Source organism: Myotis daubentonii, chromosome 5 (genome assembly GCF_963259705.1).
Source record: "Myotis daubentonii chromosome 5, mMyoDau2.1, whole genome shotgun sequence".
Classification (NCBI taxonomy): domain Eukaryota; kingdom Metazoa; phylum Chordata; class Mammalia; order Chiroptera; family Vespertilionidae; genus Myotis; species Myotis daubentonii.
This window is the reverse complement of record NC_081844.1, coordinates 3256834-3275742: the sequence shown is the minus strand read 5'-3', so window position 1 is coordinate 3275742 and position 18909 is coordinate 3256834. Positions and strand designations below refer to the sequence as shown.

Here is an 18909-nt window from a genome sequence, read left to right as displayed (position 1 = left end):
CAGGAGTTAAAGGTTAAGAGAAGCCGGCGATTCAAAGTTCATGTGCTTATCACACATGCATACGTAGACCATTAGGAAGGAGTGGCGTTGACTGTGGGGGACAGGTGGTTGGTGAGGCATTTCCGCCCTCTCCGTGGGTCAGTGACATTGGCGATAGCCCCGCTCTGAGGGCGAGGTGCAGCTCTTCCCCTGTGGAGCGGGCGTGCCGCTACCTTGAAGCAGGCCTGTGTGAAGCGCTGAGATTCACAGAGATGGCCTAGCATCCTTACAGGTCCTTCTCTCTCTCCTCCCCACGCCCGCCGTGTAGAGCAAGCTGTCGGACCTGGAGGTGCTGGCCCTGCTGGTCGCCGCCCTGAGCCACGACCTGGACCACCGCGGCGTGAACAACTCCTACATTCAGCGGTGAGGTGGTCACCCTGCCAGACAGGGTGACCTTTTCAACTGTGGGGTTGTCCTTATTAAAGCAAAACCCACGGCAAAATTGCATTGGTCAAGGTCCAAAATATCAACTGGTTAAGATCCCATAACATACTCTGGTTTTATTTAAATACTAGAGGCCTCGTACATGAAATTTATGCACGGGGTTGGGGGAGGAAAAGGGGAGTCCCTGAGCCCGGCCTGCATCCTCTTGTAATCTGGGACCCCTCGGGGGATATTGGGCCTAAACCGGCAGTTGGACATCCCTCTCGCAATCTGGGATGCTGCATGCACCAGTGACCATACTTTTCACACACGTGAATCTTGCTGTTGTATGGGCAGCTGCATTTTTTTCCCCCCTGATTATAAAAAGTAGTACAGAACATGATCCTTCTGAGGCAGTAGTACCATCTTCCCCATCTTATGGGTGGAAAACTGAAGCAGAGAGAAGTTAAGTAATTGGCTTTGTCACCCAGTTATAAGTGTCAGAATCAGGGATGACCACAAAATGTACAAGCCAGAGTCCATGCATGTCATCGCTGCATCATCTTGTTTTTTCAGTGTTAGAGTAGCCTTGCCAGGTTTTAATTTTTAAATCTAAAAGCCTGTTCCCAATATATAGGGTAGGTCCCTATGCCTGGCTGGCGATCAGGGCAATATGTGGAGTGACCAGCGGGTGGGGTAATAGGGGGGCCCCCGCTGGCACACGCCTTGGCTGGTAGCCTGGTGCAACCCACTGGCCGGCCCCTCCCCCCCAGTTGTCGCCACTAGTCACCTCCCTCTCCAGGGAGCTCAACAGACTCCCAACGCAGGAGCTACCCCCAGTCAGCCGGGGTGGGGGCAGCAGCTCTTGCATTGAGCATCTGCCCTCTGGTGGTCAGTGCATGTCATAGCAACCAGTCGTTCCTCCGTTCAGTCGATTTGCATATTAGGGTTTTATTATATAGGATATTTTTATTGATTTCAAAGAGGAAGGGAGAGGGAGAGAGAGATAGGAACATCAGTGATGAGAGAGAATCATGGATCGGCTGCCTCCTGCACGCCCCACACTGGGGATCGAGCCCTTAACCTAGGCATGTGTCCTGACTGGGAATCAAACCCTGACCTCCTGGTTTATAGGTCAACACTCAACTACTGAGCCACACCAGCAGGGCTAGTTTTATTTAAGGGAAATGGTGGAAAATGAAAGTCCAGTACTGTGTTGGTAACATTTCTGGCCTAAAGTGGGAAAATATTTATGTGAGAATCTTATTTCATGAGGTAATTACCAGGAGTTTTGTTTCAGGTTGAGTTAGGGCTTCATAGCAAACTTTAAAAACTAGTTCAGAGAAGGTAAGATTCCACCCTAATAGACAAGGTGATGCCGGGAAGGGCCTCGTTCGATCCCGGGCTCCTGAGGGGGCTGTGGCCTCGGGGAAGGTGCAGGGCGCAGCGCAGTGCTGAGGACCCCAGGCTTGGCAGCCAGACTTGGATTCAAATCCTTCCTCTCACACAGTCCCCGCGTGACCATGGGCAAGGGCACGTGCCGCTCTGCACCCCAGTTTCCTGACTTATACATGGAGGTGATCGCATTCCCACCTCATGGGGTTGGCGCCGGTTCAGGAGCTAACACGTCACCACCACGGGGAACGCCTGGCTCATGCACAGTGTGAGCCAGCCCCAGCAGCCATGCTGGTGACCGCGTTCTCATCGCCAGCCTGCTCTTCGGCCGATTCTGAGACTAAGATACTAACTCCACAGACAAGGGCTTCAGGTTCCCCGCGGACCTCGCTTGAGGGGCATTTGCAATAGCAAATGAGATGTGAAGGCAACCCCACTTCTCGTCAGGTTTTTGAGCCACCACGACATTCTTATTTTCTTGCAGCCACTTAGTTTAAAAGCCTACATTTTAGTGGGAAAACCTCTTAGTGCTGAGCATTGTTAAGTATGCGAGTGATCCCGCGGATGGGATCTCTTCAGGAAATTCCAGATGTCTGCTGTCTTGAGGGAATTTCGGGAAGCTCTCTAATCACATTCCTTTATCTAAATAAATAGACAACTTCATGTAGAAAGAATCACAGTGATGTAGCAGCCACGTCCTCTGCTGACCTCCGACGGGAGGAGAGAGCAAGCTCCGGCCCCAGGGTCCAAGCCTGGCTGTTTCCTCTTTAAAGTCTAACGTGTGTGCTTTGCCGTGTGGCTGCAATGCTGACCTGTCATGACCAAAGGGGACAAGGCCACCAGGAGATGCAGCCCCGAGCGCGGCTGGAAGGTCACAGGGCCGCACATGCTGTTAGTGTTCGGGTCAGACACCGCACTGTCCTGTGGAGAGGGAAGAACACGGCCATTTTCCCTTTGTTTCCACCCGGAAAAACATCTGGAGAAACGTCATCTTCTCTTTTTAAAAAAAAGCCCTGGGAAAAGTCACGGATCACAGCCGCTGCTTTCACACTCACCATGAGGCAGACTCCCCCACATCACAATAACGTCAGTGGAAACCTGAAGGAGGGCCAGAGATGTTTACTTCTTCCTCCGTCCCTGTGGTTCGAGCAGAGGGAACCCTGACTTCCTGGGACGTTTCTTTCCTCTGTCCCCAGTGGGAGAGGGGTGACGCCACTCGTGGGAGGACGAGAAGAGCGTGGACATTCCCACACGAAGGACTAGCTTCTGAAAGGTCTGCTGTCCCCACCTCCTCAGATATTCAGACACGATAGAAAGGAACCCCAAACCACAAAAGGAGGCACGGAAGTGAGAGGAACACATCAGAGAGAGACACGCCCTCACGGGGCAGCACAGTTAGAAACAGAACCTCTGCCATTTTGTTCTCCATCATCTTTTCCGAAAATCAGTTGGAAGCTGTGTTGCAGAATTTACCAGATGACTGAAAACACACAACGGGTACTTGGAAGTTCAGGAAAAACCCTTTATTTGCAGATGTACTAGCACGGTGACTCAGGGGAGTCTGTTTCCAAAGCCTGAGTGGTGAATATGGAGGAACTTTCCCTTTATACCCTTAGTTTCTTTGTCTCCCAAATATGGCTTCCAGACTTTTTGCAGGCTTTGCAGCCCCCATGAGTTGGGATGGGGGAAGTGAGATTACACTCAGAGGCTTGGCGCCAGTGCTGCCAACCCCCTCTGGGGGTTGTATATGGTTCATTGTTTATGGCCTCTGTAAAATGGGAGTATTCCAGGAAACATGTTCTTCAATGCAGGACAGGCATCCTATATAATAAAAGGGTAATATGCACTAACAGTGGAACGACCAGAACAGCCTGTCGCTATGACATGCACTGACCACCAGGGGGCAGATGCTCAATGCAGGAGCTGCCCCCTGGTGGCCAGTCTGTTCCCACAGGGGGAGCTCTGCTTAGCCACAAGCCATCAGTTGGACATCCCCCGGGGGCGCCCGGGCTGCCAGAGGGATGTCTGACTGCAAGCTTAGGCATGATCCCCTGGGGAGTGGGCCTAAACTGGCAGGTGGACATCCCCCAAGTGGTCCCGGACTGTGAGAGGGCACAGGCTGGGCTGAGGGACCCCTCCCCCACGAGTGCACGAATTTTTGTGCACTGGACCTCTAGTCTATATATATATAAAAAGCCAGTGTCCATAACAACTGTGATGACCAAACGACCAGTCACCATGAGGTGCATTGAGCACTTCTTGGTCCCTCCCCCACAGCCACAGGCTCAGATCACAGCAAGGCGGGTGGCGGGCAGGCGGGGCAGCCAGTACAGCAAGCAGTGGCGGGCAGGTAGGCAGGGCTGCGAGCAGCAGTGGGTTACCATGTACGATTTTGCATGCTGGGCCTCTAGTCATAGGTAAGAATGGAATTAATTATTGGCTAGCAAGAGTGTGCATCAGAATGCAGGTTACTGGCACAGATTCAGATAGCTACTCCACCCCCAAATGTCTTATTTTCCCTTTCAGCCGAGGCTTGTTTTGATTCATTCTCAGATTCTTTGAGTCCTTCCTGGGTGGTAAAGATGGGCCTAGGAGGACCTGGTTCACAGGGAGACCTTGAGGGAGTAGGGGGAGTTCGCTCCTGTGATGTCTCCCACATGGTGGGGGAAGGACAGACGGGTTTCCCATAGATGCTAAATTATTTTTAAAAATGAGCAGCGGTGAGCACCAGGAGGCTGGAGACAGCTGGTCGTGACGCGTGGTCACGTAGAGAACCTTAGGCCTGCAGTCAGCATAAGAAGTCAGTCATTGATTTGGTTAGATTCAGCTTTGGTGCTTTATAAAGTAGCTCAGTGAAATTAGCCTACATTTTAGGCAGGTGGATGAGAACCAATGATGGAGACCTGGCGTTAGCTGCAGGGAGAGAGATATGAAATGTGGTGCCTGTGTCTGGATTTCCATTGTCTCAGACACAATGGTGATCAATGCGAGGAGATAGCTGGTAAGTTCCAAGCTGCTTGATGAGCTGGCTGCACCACTCAGCACAGGAGTGGTCAGCACCCAGGCTCCTCCCCACCATGAATGGAGGAAGTGAGATTTCCACTGGATCTTGAGAAGGGGGAGGATTTGAGAGAATAGATGAAATGTTCCAGAAACCCAGGAGGTGGGCGTTGCCCTGGGACATGCTGACCAGGGATGAACTGAGAGATGAACAGCTAGGAGGTACATTCCGTGGGAGGGAGAGCTCTAAACATCTGCAGTGCGTTCAGGGGGTACAGGAGGAAGCAAGGGCATTGTTTAGGAGGAAGAGTCTGAAGGTACCAGGAAAATGGTAGGAAGTAGAGCCTCAGGGTTCAGCTAGCCAGCTAGGAGCATGCTGAAAATCACATCCTGGCTACACAGGGGAGAGACTGGAGGAGAAACATTTTAATTCCCTGTTGAACAGCTAGTTCTGTGCATGAAAGAAAGGGAAATCATGATTTCTGGTCCAGGAAATTGGAACAAGGATGGTGCCGTTGAAGAAAGTGAAAACTGGGAAGTGGGCAGGTGTGTGTGCATGTGCAGTTGTGTATGCGGATGTGTGGGCAGGTGTGTGTGGGGGTGTGTGTGCAGGTATGTGTGTAGGTGTATGTGCAGGTGTGTGCAGGTGTGCATCGGTGTGTGTACAGGTGTGTGTAGGTATGAGGGCAGGTGTGTGTAGGTTTGTGTGCAGACATGTAGGTATGTGTATGTGTGTATGCAGGTTTGTGTGCTCTGGAGGCAGCCATGAAAAAGAGAAGGTACAGGAGCGTGGCAAAGAAAAGAAAATTATAAGTAGGTTGGTTTAAGAAGAGGTAAATTGCCAAGACCGGTTTGGCTCAGTGGATAGAGCGTCGGCCTGCGGACTGAAAGGTCCCAGGTTCGATTCCGGTCAGGGGCATGTACCTGGGTTGCGGGCACATCCCCAGTGGGGAGTGTGCAGGAGGCAGCTGATCGATGTTTCTCTCTCATCAATGTTTCTAACTCTCTGTCTCTCTCCCTTTCTCTCTGTAAAAAATCAATAAAAATATATATTAAAAAAAAAGAAGAGGTAAATTGATAAAATTATTTTTTTTCAAGATTAACAATTCAGTTAAATCAGGAAAACATGTCAAACTGTATTTTCCCACAGACCTTGCCTGCTCTGTATGTGACACAGTGACAGGAATGAGCGGGAGTCATGGGCTGGTGTGCAGGTCACAGGGTCAGCAGGCTTTGAGATTCAAAGGGGAGCCGAGACAGCACAGGAGTCACCACTGGTGAAGTTTAGAGTGGGCAGGGCTTCCCAGAGGAGGATGAGATCATCCCTGGAGGCTCGAGAGGCAACAGAGCTGAACATGGGTAACGTGCAAGTTCAAACAGTGTTCACAGCAGTAGTTCAGTCAGTCCTCCCCATCAGTAGTTCAGTAGGTCCTCCAGCCAGTAGTTCAGTCAGTCCTCCATCAGTAGTTCAGTCGGTCCTCCATCAGTAGTTCAGCCAGTCCTCCATCAGTAGTTCAGTCGGTCCTCCATCAGTAGTTCAGTCAGTCCTCCATCAGTAGTTCAGTCGGTCCTCCATCAGTAGTTCAGTCAGTCCTCCATCAGTAATTCAGTCAGTCCTCCATCAGTAGTTCAGTAGGTCCTCCTCCATCAGTAGTTCAGTCGGTCCTCCTCCATCAGTAGTTCAGTCAGTCCTCCTCCATCAGTAGTTCAGTCAGTCCTCCTCCATCAGTAATTCAGTCGGTCCTCCATCAGTAGTTCAGTCGGTCCTCCTCCATCAGTAGTTCAGTCAGTCCTCCTCCATCAGTAGTTCAGTCAGTCCTCCTCCATCAGTAATTCAGTCGGTCCTCCATCAGTAGTTCAGTCAGTCCTCCCATCCGTAGTTCAGTCGGTCCTCCTGTCAGTAGGTCAGTTGGTCCTCCTGTTAGTAGTTCCGTTGGTCCTCCTGCCAGTGGCCAATCACATAATAAGAGTATAGGCCAACATCATTGTACCTCTCATTATGAGCTCTTGGGACTCTTCTGACCTCTTTATAGATAAGAATTGGTCCTCACACCAACATGCAGTGGCTAGGATTGTGATGATTCTTAGAGTCCCTCTGGAGTCAGGTGCCCAATTGCAGGTGGGAACCATGCTCCTCCTCTGGCCACGTGACCCTGGGGCAGCCATACCTGCCTCCTCATACTTCCTTCTCTGTGTGATGGGGTCAGGATCAAAGGGCATCACTGATTTGGGTGTTTTACAGCTCCCGGCATGCATACATGCTCTGCAGGTTTTAGCTGTTTCATGGGGACCCTTCAAGGGCACCAAGGAGTTCAGGACCCTGCCTCATCCCATGTGGAGGGATGGTGGGTGGCCAGGGCCTGTACCAGGGACACCTGGAGGCTGTGGTACTCAAAAGAGAGTGTGTGAAATGAGACAATTTCTGAACTCCAGGAGGTCAAAGAACCAGGGTCAGAGGCCACATAAATCCACACGTCTGCCCATTTGACTCCGTCCATTGCCCAACGATGAGTGCAGCATCCACCCACAGGACCACTAACTAAGGATGGGAGGGACAAAGCTGGCAGCAGGCAGGGGCTAACTGGGACCAGGTCACAATGGCCTGTTTGGGCAGCCCTGTGGGTGGGAGATGAAGCAATAGAAAGCTTTAACTTCACTTGACTGTGCTTGCTTTCCCTACGCTTCTCTCACTCTGCTCATTTGTTTCCTGTGTCACAGTTCTTCAGTCTTCAGGAGCTTCTCTCTCTTCCACGAATTAACTGCAGAGTAACAGAATGTTCATATGGTCTCCTATATAATAAAAGCCTAGGTGGCGTCACATGCAATGTCATCACAAGATGGCCACCACAAGATGGCCACCACAAGATGGCCGGCACGGGAGGGCAGTTGGGGGCAACCAGGCCAGCAGGAGAGGGCAGTTGGGGGTGGCCAGGCCGACAGGGGAAGGCAGTTGGGGGCAACCAGGTCTACAGAGTAGGGCAGTTGGGGGCAATCAGGCCAGCAGGGGAGCAGTTAGGCATCAATCAAGCCGGCAGGGGAGCGGTTAGGGGCAATCAGGCAGGCAGGCAAGCAAGCGGTTAGGGGCCAGCAGTCCTGGATTGTGAGAGGGATTGGGCCTAAACCGGCAGTCAGACATCCCCCAAGGGGTCCCAGATTGGAGAGGGAGCAGGCAGGGCTGAGGGACACCCCCACCCCCCTGCACGAATTTAATGCACCAGGCCTCTAGTAAGGAAATAAGATTGTGTGTTCTCTAACCTTGTGGTGCTTTATTCATAAACTCCTGTGCTGCCCCTTGAGATACAGAGATGTGCAGGAACTTGGCTTTTCCCTTGTAAAGAACAGTGGACACTGTACTCTCTGCTCACATGGGACGATCATGAGAGACCTGAGGACTGTCCTTGTCACGCTTTGGAACTTGATTTGTAACCATCTGTTACATGTGATGAACTGAGTGCAGGACCCCTTCTTGCCTCCCTCCCTCAGCCAGGCACCTCAGCAGTCCTCCCGAGTTCAGTCTAGCGAGCTCCCTGACCTACTGGGTCCCTGTGGGGAACAGACTCCCCCTGTGCCTTCCATCTGGCACCTTCACCAGTTCCTCTCAGACAGTTCTCCCTTTTCTTGAGGCATGAGGGGGCCTGGCCGTGAGCCTTCTTTCTCAGGAAAAGCCTCATGGACGTTTGTTTCATATTCTAAATGAATTAGAGTCTTGACATTGAAAGCGATGATTGGTACGAGTACTTCAGGGATCCTCTCTCTGTATCTAGAGAAATTAGTACCTTGTCCTTGATACTGACGATGGGATTGTTCACGGTTTGAACCAGTCTTTGAGAACAGCCTGGCTCTTTATACTTATTTCCCAGAGATGACCTCCCTCAGCCAAAGGAGAGAGCGTGGTTGGTTTGATGGATTTTAGCCTCTTTCTTAAGGAGCCAGTAAGAAAAGAGTGACAGCCGGCCCATGCAGCGCCTGACTATCCTCTCTAAGCCCTGTCTCTGTGATTCCCCCACAGGAGCGAACACCCGCTGGCCCAACTGTACTGCCACTCGACCCTGGAGCACCACCACTTTGACCAGTGCCTGATGGTCCTCAATAGCCCGGTGAGGCCCGGCGCGTGGCGGCCCGGAGGCTGCACAAACGCGGGGATATTTTAAGTGTTTGGGTTCATGCCCAGGATCCTAATTCCTGGGTGTGCGTCATTCTTTTTTGGGTAAGGAAGGCCGAGGTCCCCACAGCCTCGTCCCTGTGCACCCTAAGCTGCCAGCTGCCTGATAAGGGGGTTTGCTTACTCGCCTCACTTCGTTACTCCACATTGTTCCAAACTAGAAGCAAGCAAAGCTGGTGTTTTCTGGCTCTCCGTTAATTCCGCCTTTGGGGGCGTAAAATTAAGTGGGTGATACAATGCTCAAGAACCTTTTCCTCTTTTTACTGAAACTTCTGACCGCGAACAAATTGTTAAGGGATGAAGCTGTTCAACGCCTGGTGGAGACGGATGTCTATCCGTGTGAGAAAGCACATGACATGCTATGCTAGACGTATTTCTGTGGAGGGAAGTAAGCTTGAGAACATGTATACCAACCCGTTAGCCATGGTTGTTTCTGCCAAGTTAATACTTGTTATGTTCTGGTTCCTCCGTTACTCGCATGGTCTGTTGTGTGCATGCATGGCATTATAGTAAGAAGCATGAGTTATAGCTGCTGCTGGGACATCCTCCTACAGCAGACTCCCCACCTCGAAGCAGACCCCTCCCTACTCTCTGTCCCTGGAGGCCCCCACATGCAGCGGTTTACAGCCTTTGCCTGGGAAAGGGGAAATAAGCACATAACACCGAAGACATTTCCTTTTAAGACATCTCCTTTCCCCTGAAATGGTTTGACCTTACAGCCAATGAAAATATCGGAAGATATTTTCTGAATAGTTTTCTGTTCAGCCCAGAATCTAAAATGACTTGATATTTAAAAGTAATGTTCGTCAGTTCGTCAGTTAGACACATGCCCGATTTCAGCCTCCAGCTCTCCACTAAGCGAAGATCTTATCTGGGCCCGGCACCCCCGAGTGCCCCGTGTTCAGAAGCACCTGCTGCCCTGGACCCCAGTCCTGAGCCGCTGGTTCCCTCAGCCCTGGGACTTAGAAAGCACGCCTGCCTCCCATGCAGATACTGAGTTTATTCTGAGAACCGAGGCACGTTTTACTCAATTCGAGATGAGAGATTTGCTTTAAATTCCAGGCAGGCACAACACAATAATTATGTAGTTATGGCGTTTGAGTGTTTGCCCGGGGATTAGCCCCTTTTAAAGAGTCCTTCTTGGTTTCACACCGTGTGTGCTTCCCACCAGGAAGCCCACCTGTAGGCATGTTCCCAAGGACTACGTGCTGCTCTTGATATTAAGTTAAAATTACATAAACGTGTGCCAATGTGTCACTGGATTTATTACAAAAACCATAGAGAAAAAAATGTGTTAGTCATCAATTATTTAGAAGTTTCACCATTCCGTTCTTCATTAATGTGGCTTTGAGTTTTCAAGCTTCACTTCCAGTTGCAATATAGCAAGTAAGCTGCCCATGGCTAGATAGTTAGCCTTCAGGCTGGCGGAGGCCCGGGGGGTAGGCAGTTGGCAGACAGGCACAGGAGGTGGGTGCACCAGCGGGAAGCCGGCGTTTCCTAGGAGACCAGGCCGTGGCATTAGGCATTCACTCTCTGGAAGCAGGTGGCCCATGCGCACGACTCCGAACCCCAGGCCCGTGGTTTAGCTGTGACCGCGTTTTCCGCTGTCCTTGTGGGGTGCTCCTGTGGGGTACTCCTGGAGGTGCTCCTGTGCGGTGCTCCCGTGGGGTGCTCCTATGCGGTGCTCCCGTGCGGTGCTCCCATGGGGTGCTCCTGTGCGGTGCTCCCGTGCGGTGCTCCTGTGCGGTGCTCCCGTGCGGTGCTCCCGTGTGGTGCTCCTGACGATGGTTTTCTTCTCTGTGAAGGGGAACCAGATCCTCAGTGGCCTCTCCATCGAAGAGTATAAGACCGCATTGAAGATCATCAAGCAGGCGATTCTGGCCACAGACCTGGCCCTGTACATTAAGTAAGTCTCCCCAGTGCCCTGCGATGAGTGGGTGTGGGAAGAGTGTGCCGTGTTTCACATGGGGACACGTCCAGGTTATAGGACTACTGTGTGCAGTTCTTAGAGGCGGAAATGTGGAACTTGGACATTACTGACGCAGGACGTAGCGTGCATTCATGGGTGAGTGTGCGTGTACTGCGTGGACAGGCTGTGGTTTGCACATGGGACCGTAGTCTGGGTGGCGTGTGCAGTGAGGGGAGAAGATGGTCACACTCACGTGATTTCCCTGGACACGTGGCCCTCTCTCCCCTCGCACGGGGAGTCACCCTGTGCGTAGGCCATTGATGAGGAGTAAGCACACACAGAGAAAACAGGAGCACGGACACCTAAAGGGAGCTGCCGCTGGCATCCCTGCTTCCTGAATTGGGGAGCACTTTAAACTCAACCAGGACAGTAGAGAACTGAGTCCATTTCAGCTGGTTCAACATGATGGCGGAGTAAAGATGATCATATAACCAAGAATTAGAAAAACACCTGTAACCACATGCCTCCTACCTTCCCAGGCCACGGGTCTCTCTGGAACCGGCGTTTCATTGTTGGTTCTTGGTCACAGGCCGTCCATTCTGTTCCATAAGTTCCCTGTTTTCCTGATTTCTCTGGCATCATGGCTTCTGGAGATGTCGACAGCACTGGGCACTGAGGAACTCCCTGGCCTCCAATAGAGGCTTCTTCCCGGTGTCTCCATGTTTCTTTGCCTCAGAAGCAGTTCACAACTTTACACTGACATAGAGCACTTGTTATGCCTTTTTATTTACCCTATCTCATAATATAGGTGCATTATATGAAATTACACTGAAATCATATAGTTCTTCTTTGCCATGCACTTAAAATTCCTTAAATCATTCTCAGCATCCCATTTTAACTCACACTGTCTCACTTTTTTAATATACTTTTTAAAAAAATTTCAGAGAGAAAGGGAGAGGGAGAGAGCGATAGAAACATCAATGATGAGAGAGAATCATTGATCAGCTGCATCCTGCATGCCCCCGACTGGGGATGGAGCCTGCAACCCAGGCATGTGCCGTGACCGGGAATCCAACCATGACCTCCTGGTTCATAGGTCAACGCTCGACCACTGAGCCACACCGGCCAGCCCATCTCACTTTCATGAAGTTGTGTTTAGGAATGAGATTACCACTGTCTGTGGTCTGTACAGGTGAGGTCAATGCTTCACCCAAAAGAAATGGTAGAAGGAGGAAAAGGGAGGCATTCACAATGTTTAAATGATGGTTTTTATGTTGGGTTCTAAGATGGGTAAAATCCACTGGAGAATTTCTCCCCCCAAAAATTGAGTCCATGATTCTTTCTCGACCAAAGGAATAAGATGAGACCTAGGGACTCCTCATAACAATCAATGTTTTTCTTTCTTTCCAAGGAGGCGAGGGGAGTTTTTTGAACTTATAAGGAAAAACCAGTTCAACTTAGGAGACCCGCACCAGAAGGAGCTGTTTCTGTAAGTGGCCTCTGTCCACCTCCACGTGGAGGTCTAATTTCCAGTAAATGTGATTAGTGGCAGGTTGTGTTGCGAGCACTTGCAACAACCCGGTGACCTAGAGGCTGTGGGAATTCCCGCGTTGAACCAAGCGCAGGACGTGAATGTTAAACAAAAGGAAATGTGTTGCAAAGTCACCTGAAGGAGCCATGCCTTTGTTCTGGGGGGACGTTAGGAAGTGGTGGAGCATCAGCACTTGGCGCTGAGGCTGTTTCAAAGTATGATATGTCACAGTAGGCTGTGTGAACTGTAGGCTGTGTCACAGGATATATCAGAGTAGGCTTTGTCACAGAAGTCTGTAACCAGTACACTGTGTTAATTAGGATGTGTCACAGTAGGATGTGTCACAGTAGAATTGTGAACAGTAGGCTCTGTCAAAATAGGGTATATCACAGTAGGCTGTGTGACCAGTAGGGTGTGTCACAGTAGGATGTACACAGTAGAATTGTGACCAGCAGGCTGTATCACAATACTATATGTTAACAGTAGGCTGTGTGAACAATTGGCTGTGTCACAATATATATGTCACAGTAGGCTGCGTGAACTGTAGGCTGTGTCACAGTAGGATGTGTGAACAATAGGCTGTGTTTATGTAGGATATATCACAGTAGGCTTTGTCACAGTAGGCTGTGTGATGGGTAGGCTGTGTTACAGTAGGGTATTTCACAGTAGGCTATGTGAACAGCACGCTGTGTCACAGGATGTCACAGTAGGATGTGTCACAGTAGAGTTGTGAAAAGTAGGCTGTGTAACAATAGGATAAGTCACAGTAGGCTGTGTGATCAGTAGGTTGTGTGATCAGTAGGTTGTGTCACAGTAGGATACGTCAGAATGGCTGTGTGAACTGTAGGCTGTGTCACAGTAGGATATATCACAGTAGGCTTTGTCACAACAGTCTGTAACTAGTACACTTTGTCACAGTAGGCTGTGTGACGGGTAGGCTGTGTCACAGTAGGATATATCTTACTAAGATGAGTGACCAGTAGGCTTGACACAATAGGATGTCACACACAGTAGGCAGTGTGACCAGTAGGCTGTGTCACCGTAGGATGTGGGAAAGGTAGGCTGTGTTACAGTAGGATATATCACAGTAGGCTTTGTCACAGTAGGCTGTGTGAAGAGTACACTGTGTCACAGTTGTCAGAGTAGGCTGTGTCACGGTAGAATTGTGAACAGTAGGCTGTGTCACAATAGGATATGTCACAGTAGGCTGTGTGACCAGTAGGGTGTGTCAGTACGATATGCCACAATGGCTGTGTGAACTCTAGGCTGTGTGAAAAGTAGGCTCTATCACAGTAGGATGTGTGAACAGTAGGCTGTGTCACAGTAGGATATGTCACAGTAGGCAGTGTTACGAGTAGGCTGTGTCAGAGTAGGTTGTGTCGCAGTAGAATTGTGACCAGCAGGTTGTGTCACAATACTATATGTCATGGGAGGCTGTGAGACCAATTGGCTGTTTCAAAGTATGATATGTCACAGTAGGCTGTGTGAACGGTAGGCTGTGTCACAGGATATATCAGAGTAGGCTTTGTCACAGAAGTCTGTAACCAGTACACTGTGTTAATTAGGATGTGTCACAGTAGGATGTGTCACAGTAGAATTGTGAACAGTAGGCTCTGTCAAAATAGGGTATATCACAGTAGGCTGTGTGACCAGTAGGGTGTGTCACAGTAGGATGTACACAGTAGAATTGTGACCAGCAGGCTGTATCACAATACTATATGTTAACAGTAGGCTGTGTGAACAATTGGCTGTGTCACAATATATATGTCACAGTAGGCTGCGTGAACTATAGGCTGTGTCACAGTAGGATGTGTGAACAATAGGCTGTGTTTATGTAGGATATATCACAGTAGGCTTTGTCACAGTAGGCTGTGTGATGGGTAGGCTGTGTTACAGTAGGGTATTTCACAGTAGGCTATGTGAACAGCACGCTGTGTCACAGGATGTCACAGTAGGATGTGTCACAGTAGAGTTGTGAAAAGTAGGCTGTGTAACAATAGGATAAGTCACAGTAGGCTGTGTGATCAGTAGGTTGTGTGATCAGTAGGTTGTGTCACAGTAGGATACGTCAGAATGGCTGTGTGAACTGTAGGCTGTGTCACAGTAGGATATATCACAGTAGGCTTTGTCACAATAGTCTGTAACTAGTACACTTTGTCACAGTAGGCTGTGTGACGGGTAGGCTGTGTCACAGTAGGATATATCTTACTAAGATGAGTGACCAGTAGGCTTGACACAATAGGATGTGTCACAGTAGGCAGTGTGACCAGTAGGCTGTGTCACTGTAGGATGTGTGAAAGGTAGGCTGTGTTACAGTAGGATATATCACAGTAGGCTTTGTCACAGTAGGCTGTGTGAAGAGTACACTGTGTTACAGTTGTCAGAGTAGGATGTGTCACGGTAGAATTGTGAACAGTAGGCTGTGTCACAATAGGATATGTCACAGTAGGCTGTGTGACCAGTAGGGTGTGTCAGTACTATATGTCACAATGGCTGTGTGAACTCTAGGCTGTGTCACAGTAGGCTGTGTGAATAGTAGGCTGTATCACAGTAGGATTTGTGAACAGTAGGCTGTATCACAGTAGGATATGTCACAGTAGGCTTTGTCACAGTAGGCTGTGTGAACAGTACGCTGGGTCACAGGATGTCATAGTAGGATGTGTCACAGCATAGTTGTGAACAGTAGGCTGTGTCACAATAGGATAAGTCACAGTAGGCTGTGTGATCAGTAGGCTGTGTCAAAGTCAGACTTGTCACAATGGCTCTGTGAACTGTAGGCTGTTTCACAGTAGGATGTGTGAATGGTAGGCTCTGTCACTGTAGGATATATCACTGTAGGCTTTGTCACAGTAGTTTGTAATTAGTACACTTTGTCACAGTCGGATGTGTCACATTAGAATTGGTAAAAGTAGGCTCTGTCAAAGTAGGATGTGACACAGTAGGCTGTGTGACCAGTAGGGTCTGTCATAGTAGGATATACACAGTAGAATTGTGACCAGCAGGCTTGTCACAAGACATACAGGTAGTCTGTTTGACCAATTGGCTGTGTCACAGTATATATGGCACAGTAGGCTGTGTGAACAGTATGCTGTGTTACAGGATGTCACAAAGGATAAGTCACAGTAGGCTGTGTGATCAGTAGACTGTCACAGTAGGCTATCTCACAATGGCTGTGTGAACTGTAGGCTGTGTCACAGGAGGATGCGTGAACATTCGGCTGCGTCACAGTAGGATATATCACAGTAGGCTTTGTCACAGTAGTCTGTAACTAGGACACTTTGTCACAGTAGGCTGTGTGAACAGTATGCTGTGTCACAGTAGGATACGTCACAGTAGGCTGTGTCATAGTGGTCTGTGTGACCAGTAGGCTGTGTCACAGTAGGATATGTCACAGTAGACTTTGTCACAGTTGGTGGTTGAACAGTACGCTGGGTCACAGAATATCACAGGAGGATGTGTCACAGTAGAGTTGTGAACACTTGGTTGTGTCACAATACGATAAGTCTCAGTAGGCTGTGTGATCAGTTGGCTGTGTCACAGTAGGATATGTCAAAATGGCTGTGTGAACTGTAGGCTGTGTCACAGTAGGATATATCACAGTAGGCTTTGTCACAGTAGTCTGTAACTAGTACACTTTGTCACAGTAGGCTGTGGGAACAGTATACTGTGTCACAGTAGGATAAGTCACAGTAAGGTGTGTGAAGAGTAGGCTGCGTCATAGTGGTCTGTGTGACCAGTAGGCTGTGTCAAAGTAGGATATTTCACAGTAGGCTGTGTGAACAGGACGCTAGGTCACAGGATGTCAGAGGACGATTGTCACAGTAGACTTGTGAACACTAGGTTGTGTCACAATAGGATAACTAACCATAAGCTGTGTGATCAGTGCGCTGTGTCACACTAGGATATGTCACAATGGCTGTGTGAACTGTAGGCTGAGTCACAGTAGGCTATGTGAACAGTATGCTGTGTTACAGGATGTCACAACAGGATAAGTCACAGTAGGCTGTGTGATCAGTAGACTGTCACAGTAGGATATCTCACAATGGCTGTGTGAACTGTAGGCTGTGTCACAGTAGGATGTGTGAACATTCGGCTGCGTCACAGTAGGATATATCACAGGAGGCTTTGTCACAGTAGTCTGTAACTAGGACACTTTGTCACAGTAGGCTGTGTGAACAGTATGCTGTGTCACTGTAGGATACGACACAGTAGTTTGTGTCATAGTGGTCTGTGTGACCAGTAGGCTGTATCACAGTAGGATGTGTCACAGTAGGCTGTGTGAACAGTACGCTCTGTGACAGGATGTCACAGTAGGATGTGTCACAGTAGAGTTGTGAACCCTAGGCTGTGTCACAATAGGATAAATCACAGTAGGCTGTGTGATCAGTAGGCTCTGTCACAGTAGGATATGTCACAATGGCTGTGTAACCTTTAGGCTATTTCACAGTAGCATGTGGGAATGGTAGGCTGGTTCCCAGATGGATATATCACAGTAGGCTTTGTCACAGTAGTCTGTAACTAGTACACTTTGTCACAATAGGTTGTGTCACAGTAGGATGTGTCACATTAGAATTGTGAACAGTTTGCTCTGTCAATATAGCATATGTCACAGTAGGCTGTGTGACCAGGACGGTGTGTCATAGTAGGATGTACACAGTAGAATCTGACCAGCAGGTTGTGTCACAATACTATATGTAAAGGTAGGCTGTGTGCCCTATTGGCAGTGTCACAGTATATATGGCAAAGTAGGCTGTGTGAACAGTATGCTGTGTCACAGTAGCATACGTCACAGTAGGCTGTGTGAAGAGTAGGCTGTGTCATAGTTGTCTGTGTGACCAGTAGGCTGTGTCACAGTAGGATATGTCACAGTAGGCTTTGTCTCAAAAGGCCGTGTAAACAGTACTCTGTGTCACAGGATGTCACAATAGGATAAGTCACAGTAGGCGGTGTAATCAGTAGGCTGTGTCACAGTTGGATATGTCACAATGGCTGTGTGAATGGTAGGCTGTGTCACAGTAGGATGTGTGAACGTTAGGCTGTCACAGTAGGATATACCATAGTAGGCTGTCACAGTAGTCTGTAACTAGTTCACTTTGTCACAGTAGGCTGTGTGAATAGTCTACGGTGTCACAGTAGAATACGTCACAGTAGGCTGTGCCATAGTGGTCTGTATGACGAGTAGGCTGTGTCACAGTAGGACAAGCCACAGTAGACATTTTAACAGTAGGCTGTGTGAATAGTACGCTGTCAAACTGGATGTCACAGTAGGATGTGTTACAGTAGAGTTGTAAACACTAGGCTGTGTCACAATACGATAAGTCACAGTAGGCTGTGTGATCACTTGGCTGTGTCACAGGATAAGTCACAGTAGGCTGTGTCATAGTGGTCTGTGTGACCAGAAGGCTGTGTCACAGTAGGATATGTCGCAGTAGGCTTTGTCACAGTAGTCTGTGTGAACAGTACGCTGGGTCACAGAATGTCACAGGAGGATGTGTCACAATAGAGTTGTGAACACTAGGATGTGTCACATACGGTAAGTCACAGTTGGTTGTGTGATCAGTTGGCTGTGTCACAGTAGGATATGTCAAAATGTCTGTGTGAACTGTAGGCTGTGTCACAGTAGGATATATCACATTAGGCTTTGTCACAGTAGTGTGTAACTAGTACACTTTTTCACAGTAGGCTGTGGAAACAGTATACTGTGTCACAGTAAGATATGTCACAGTAAGGTGTGTGAAGAGTAGGCTGTGTCGTAATGGTCTTTGTGACCAGTAGGCTGTGTCACAGCAGGATATTTCACAGTAGGCTGTGTGAACAGTACGCTGTGTCAGGATGTCAGAGTAGGATGTGTCACAGTAGAGTTTTGAACAGTAGGCTGTGTCCCAATAGGATGTCACAGTAGGATATGTCACAATGGCTGTGTGAACTTGAGGCTGTTTCACAGTAGGATATATGATAGTAGGCTTTTTCACAGTAGTCTGTAACTAGTACACTTTGTCACAGAAGGATGTGAAACAATAGGATGTGTCACATTAGAATTGTGAACAGTAGGCTCTGTCAAAATAGGATATGTCACAGTAGGCTGTGTGAACAGTAGTGTGTGTCATAGTAAGATGTATACAGTAGAATTGTGACCAGCAGGCTGTGCCACAATACTATATGTAAAGGTAGGCTCTGTGACCCATTGGGTGTGTCACATATATTGACACAGAAGGCTGTGTGAACAGTATGCTGTGTCACAGTAGGATACGGCAAAATAGGCTGTGTGAAGAGTAGGCTTTGTCATAGTGGTCTGTGTGACCAGAGGCTATGTTACCGTAGTATATGTCACCTTAGGCTTTGTCACAGTAGGCTGTGAGAACAGTACGCTGGGTCACAGGATGTCACAGGAGGATTGTCTCAGTAGAATTTGAACACTAGGTTGTGTCACAATAGGATAAGCCACCATAGGCTCTGTGATCAGTAGGCTGTGTCACAGTAGGATATGTCACAATGGCTGTGTGATCTGTA

The 18909-nt window shown here is 49.0% G+C and overlaps 1 protein-coding gene across 3 annotated transcripts in view; it reads left to right on the top strand.

Moving 5' to 3' along the window:
- Positions 1-18909, top strand: part of PDE5A (phosphodiesterase 5A) — a 164490-nt gene that overhangs the window by 81879 nt on the left and 63702 nt on the right. For all 3 annotated transcript variants that reach the window (XM_059695583.1, XM_059695582.1, XM_059695584.1), the window contains exons 14-17: positions 308-402; positions 8807-8894; positions 10765-10865; positions 12280-12357. In XM_059695583.1, coding sequence (XP_059551566.1) covers positions 308-402; positions 8807-8894; positions 10765-10865; positions 12280-12357 — 362 coding nt within the window. The remainder of the gene's footprint in view (positions 1-307; positions 403-8806; positions 8895-10764; positions 10866-12279; positions 12358-18909) is intronic.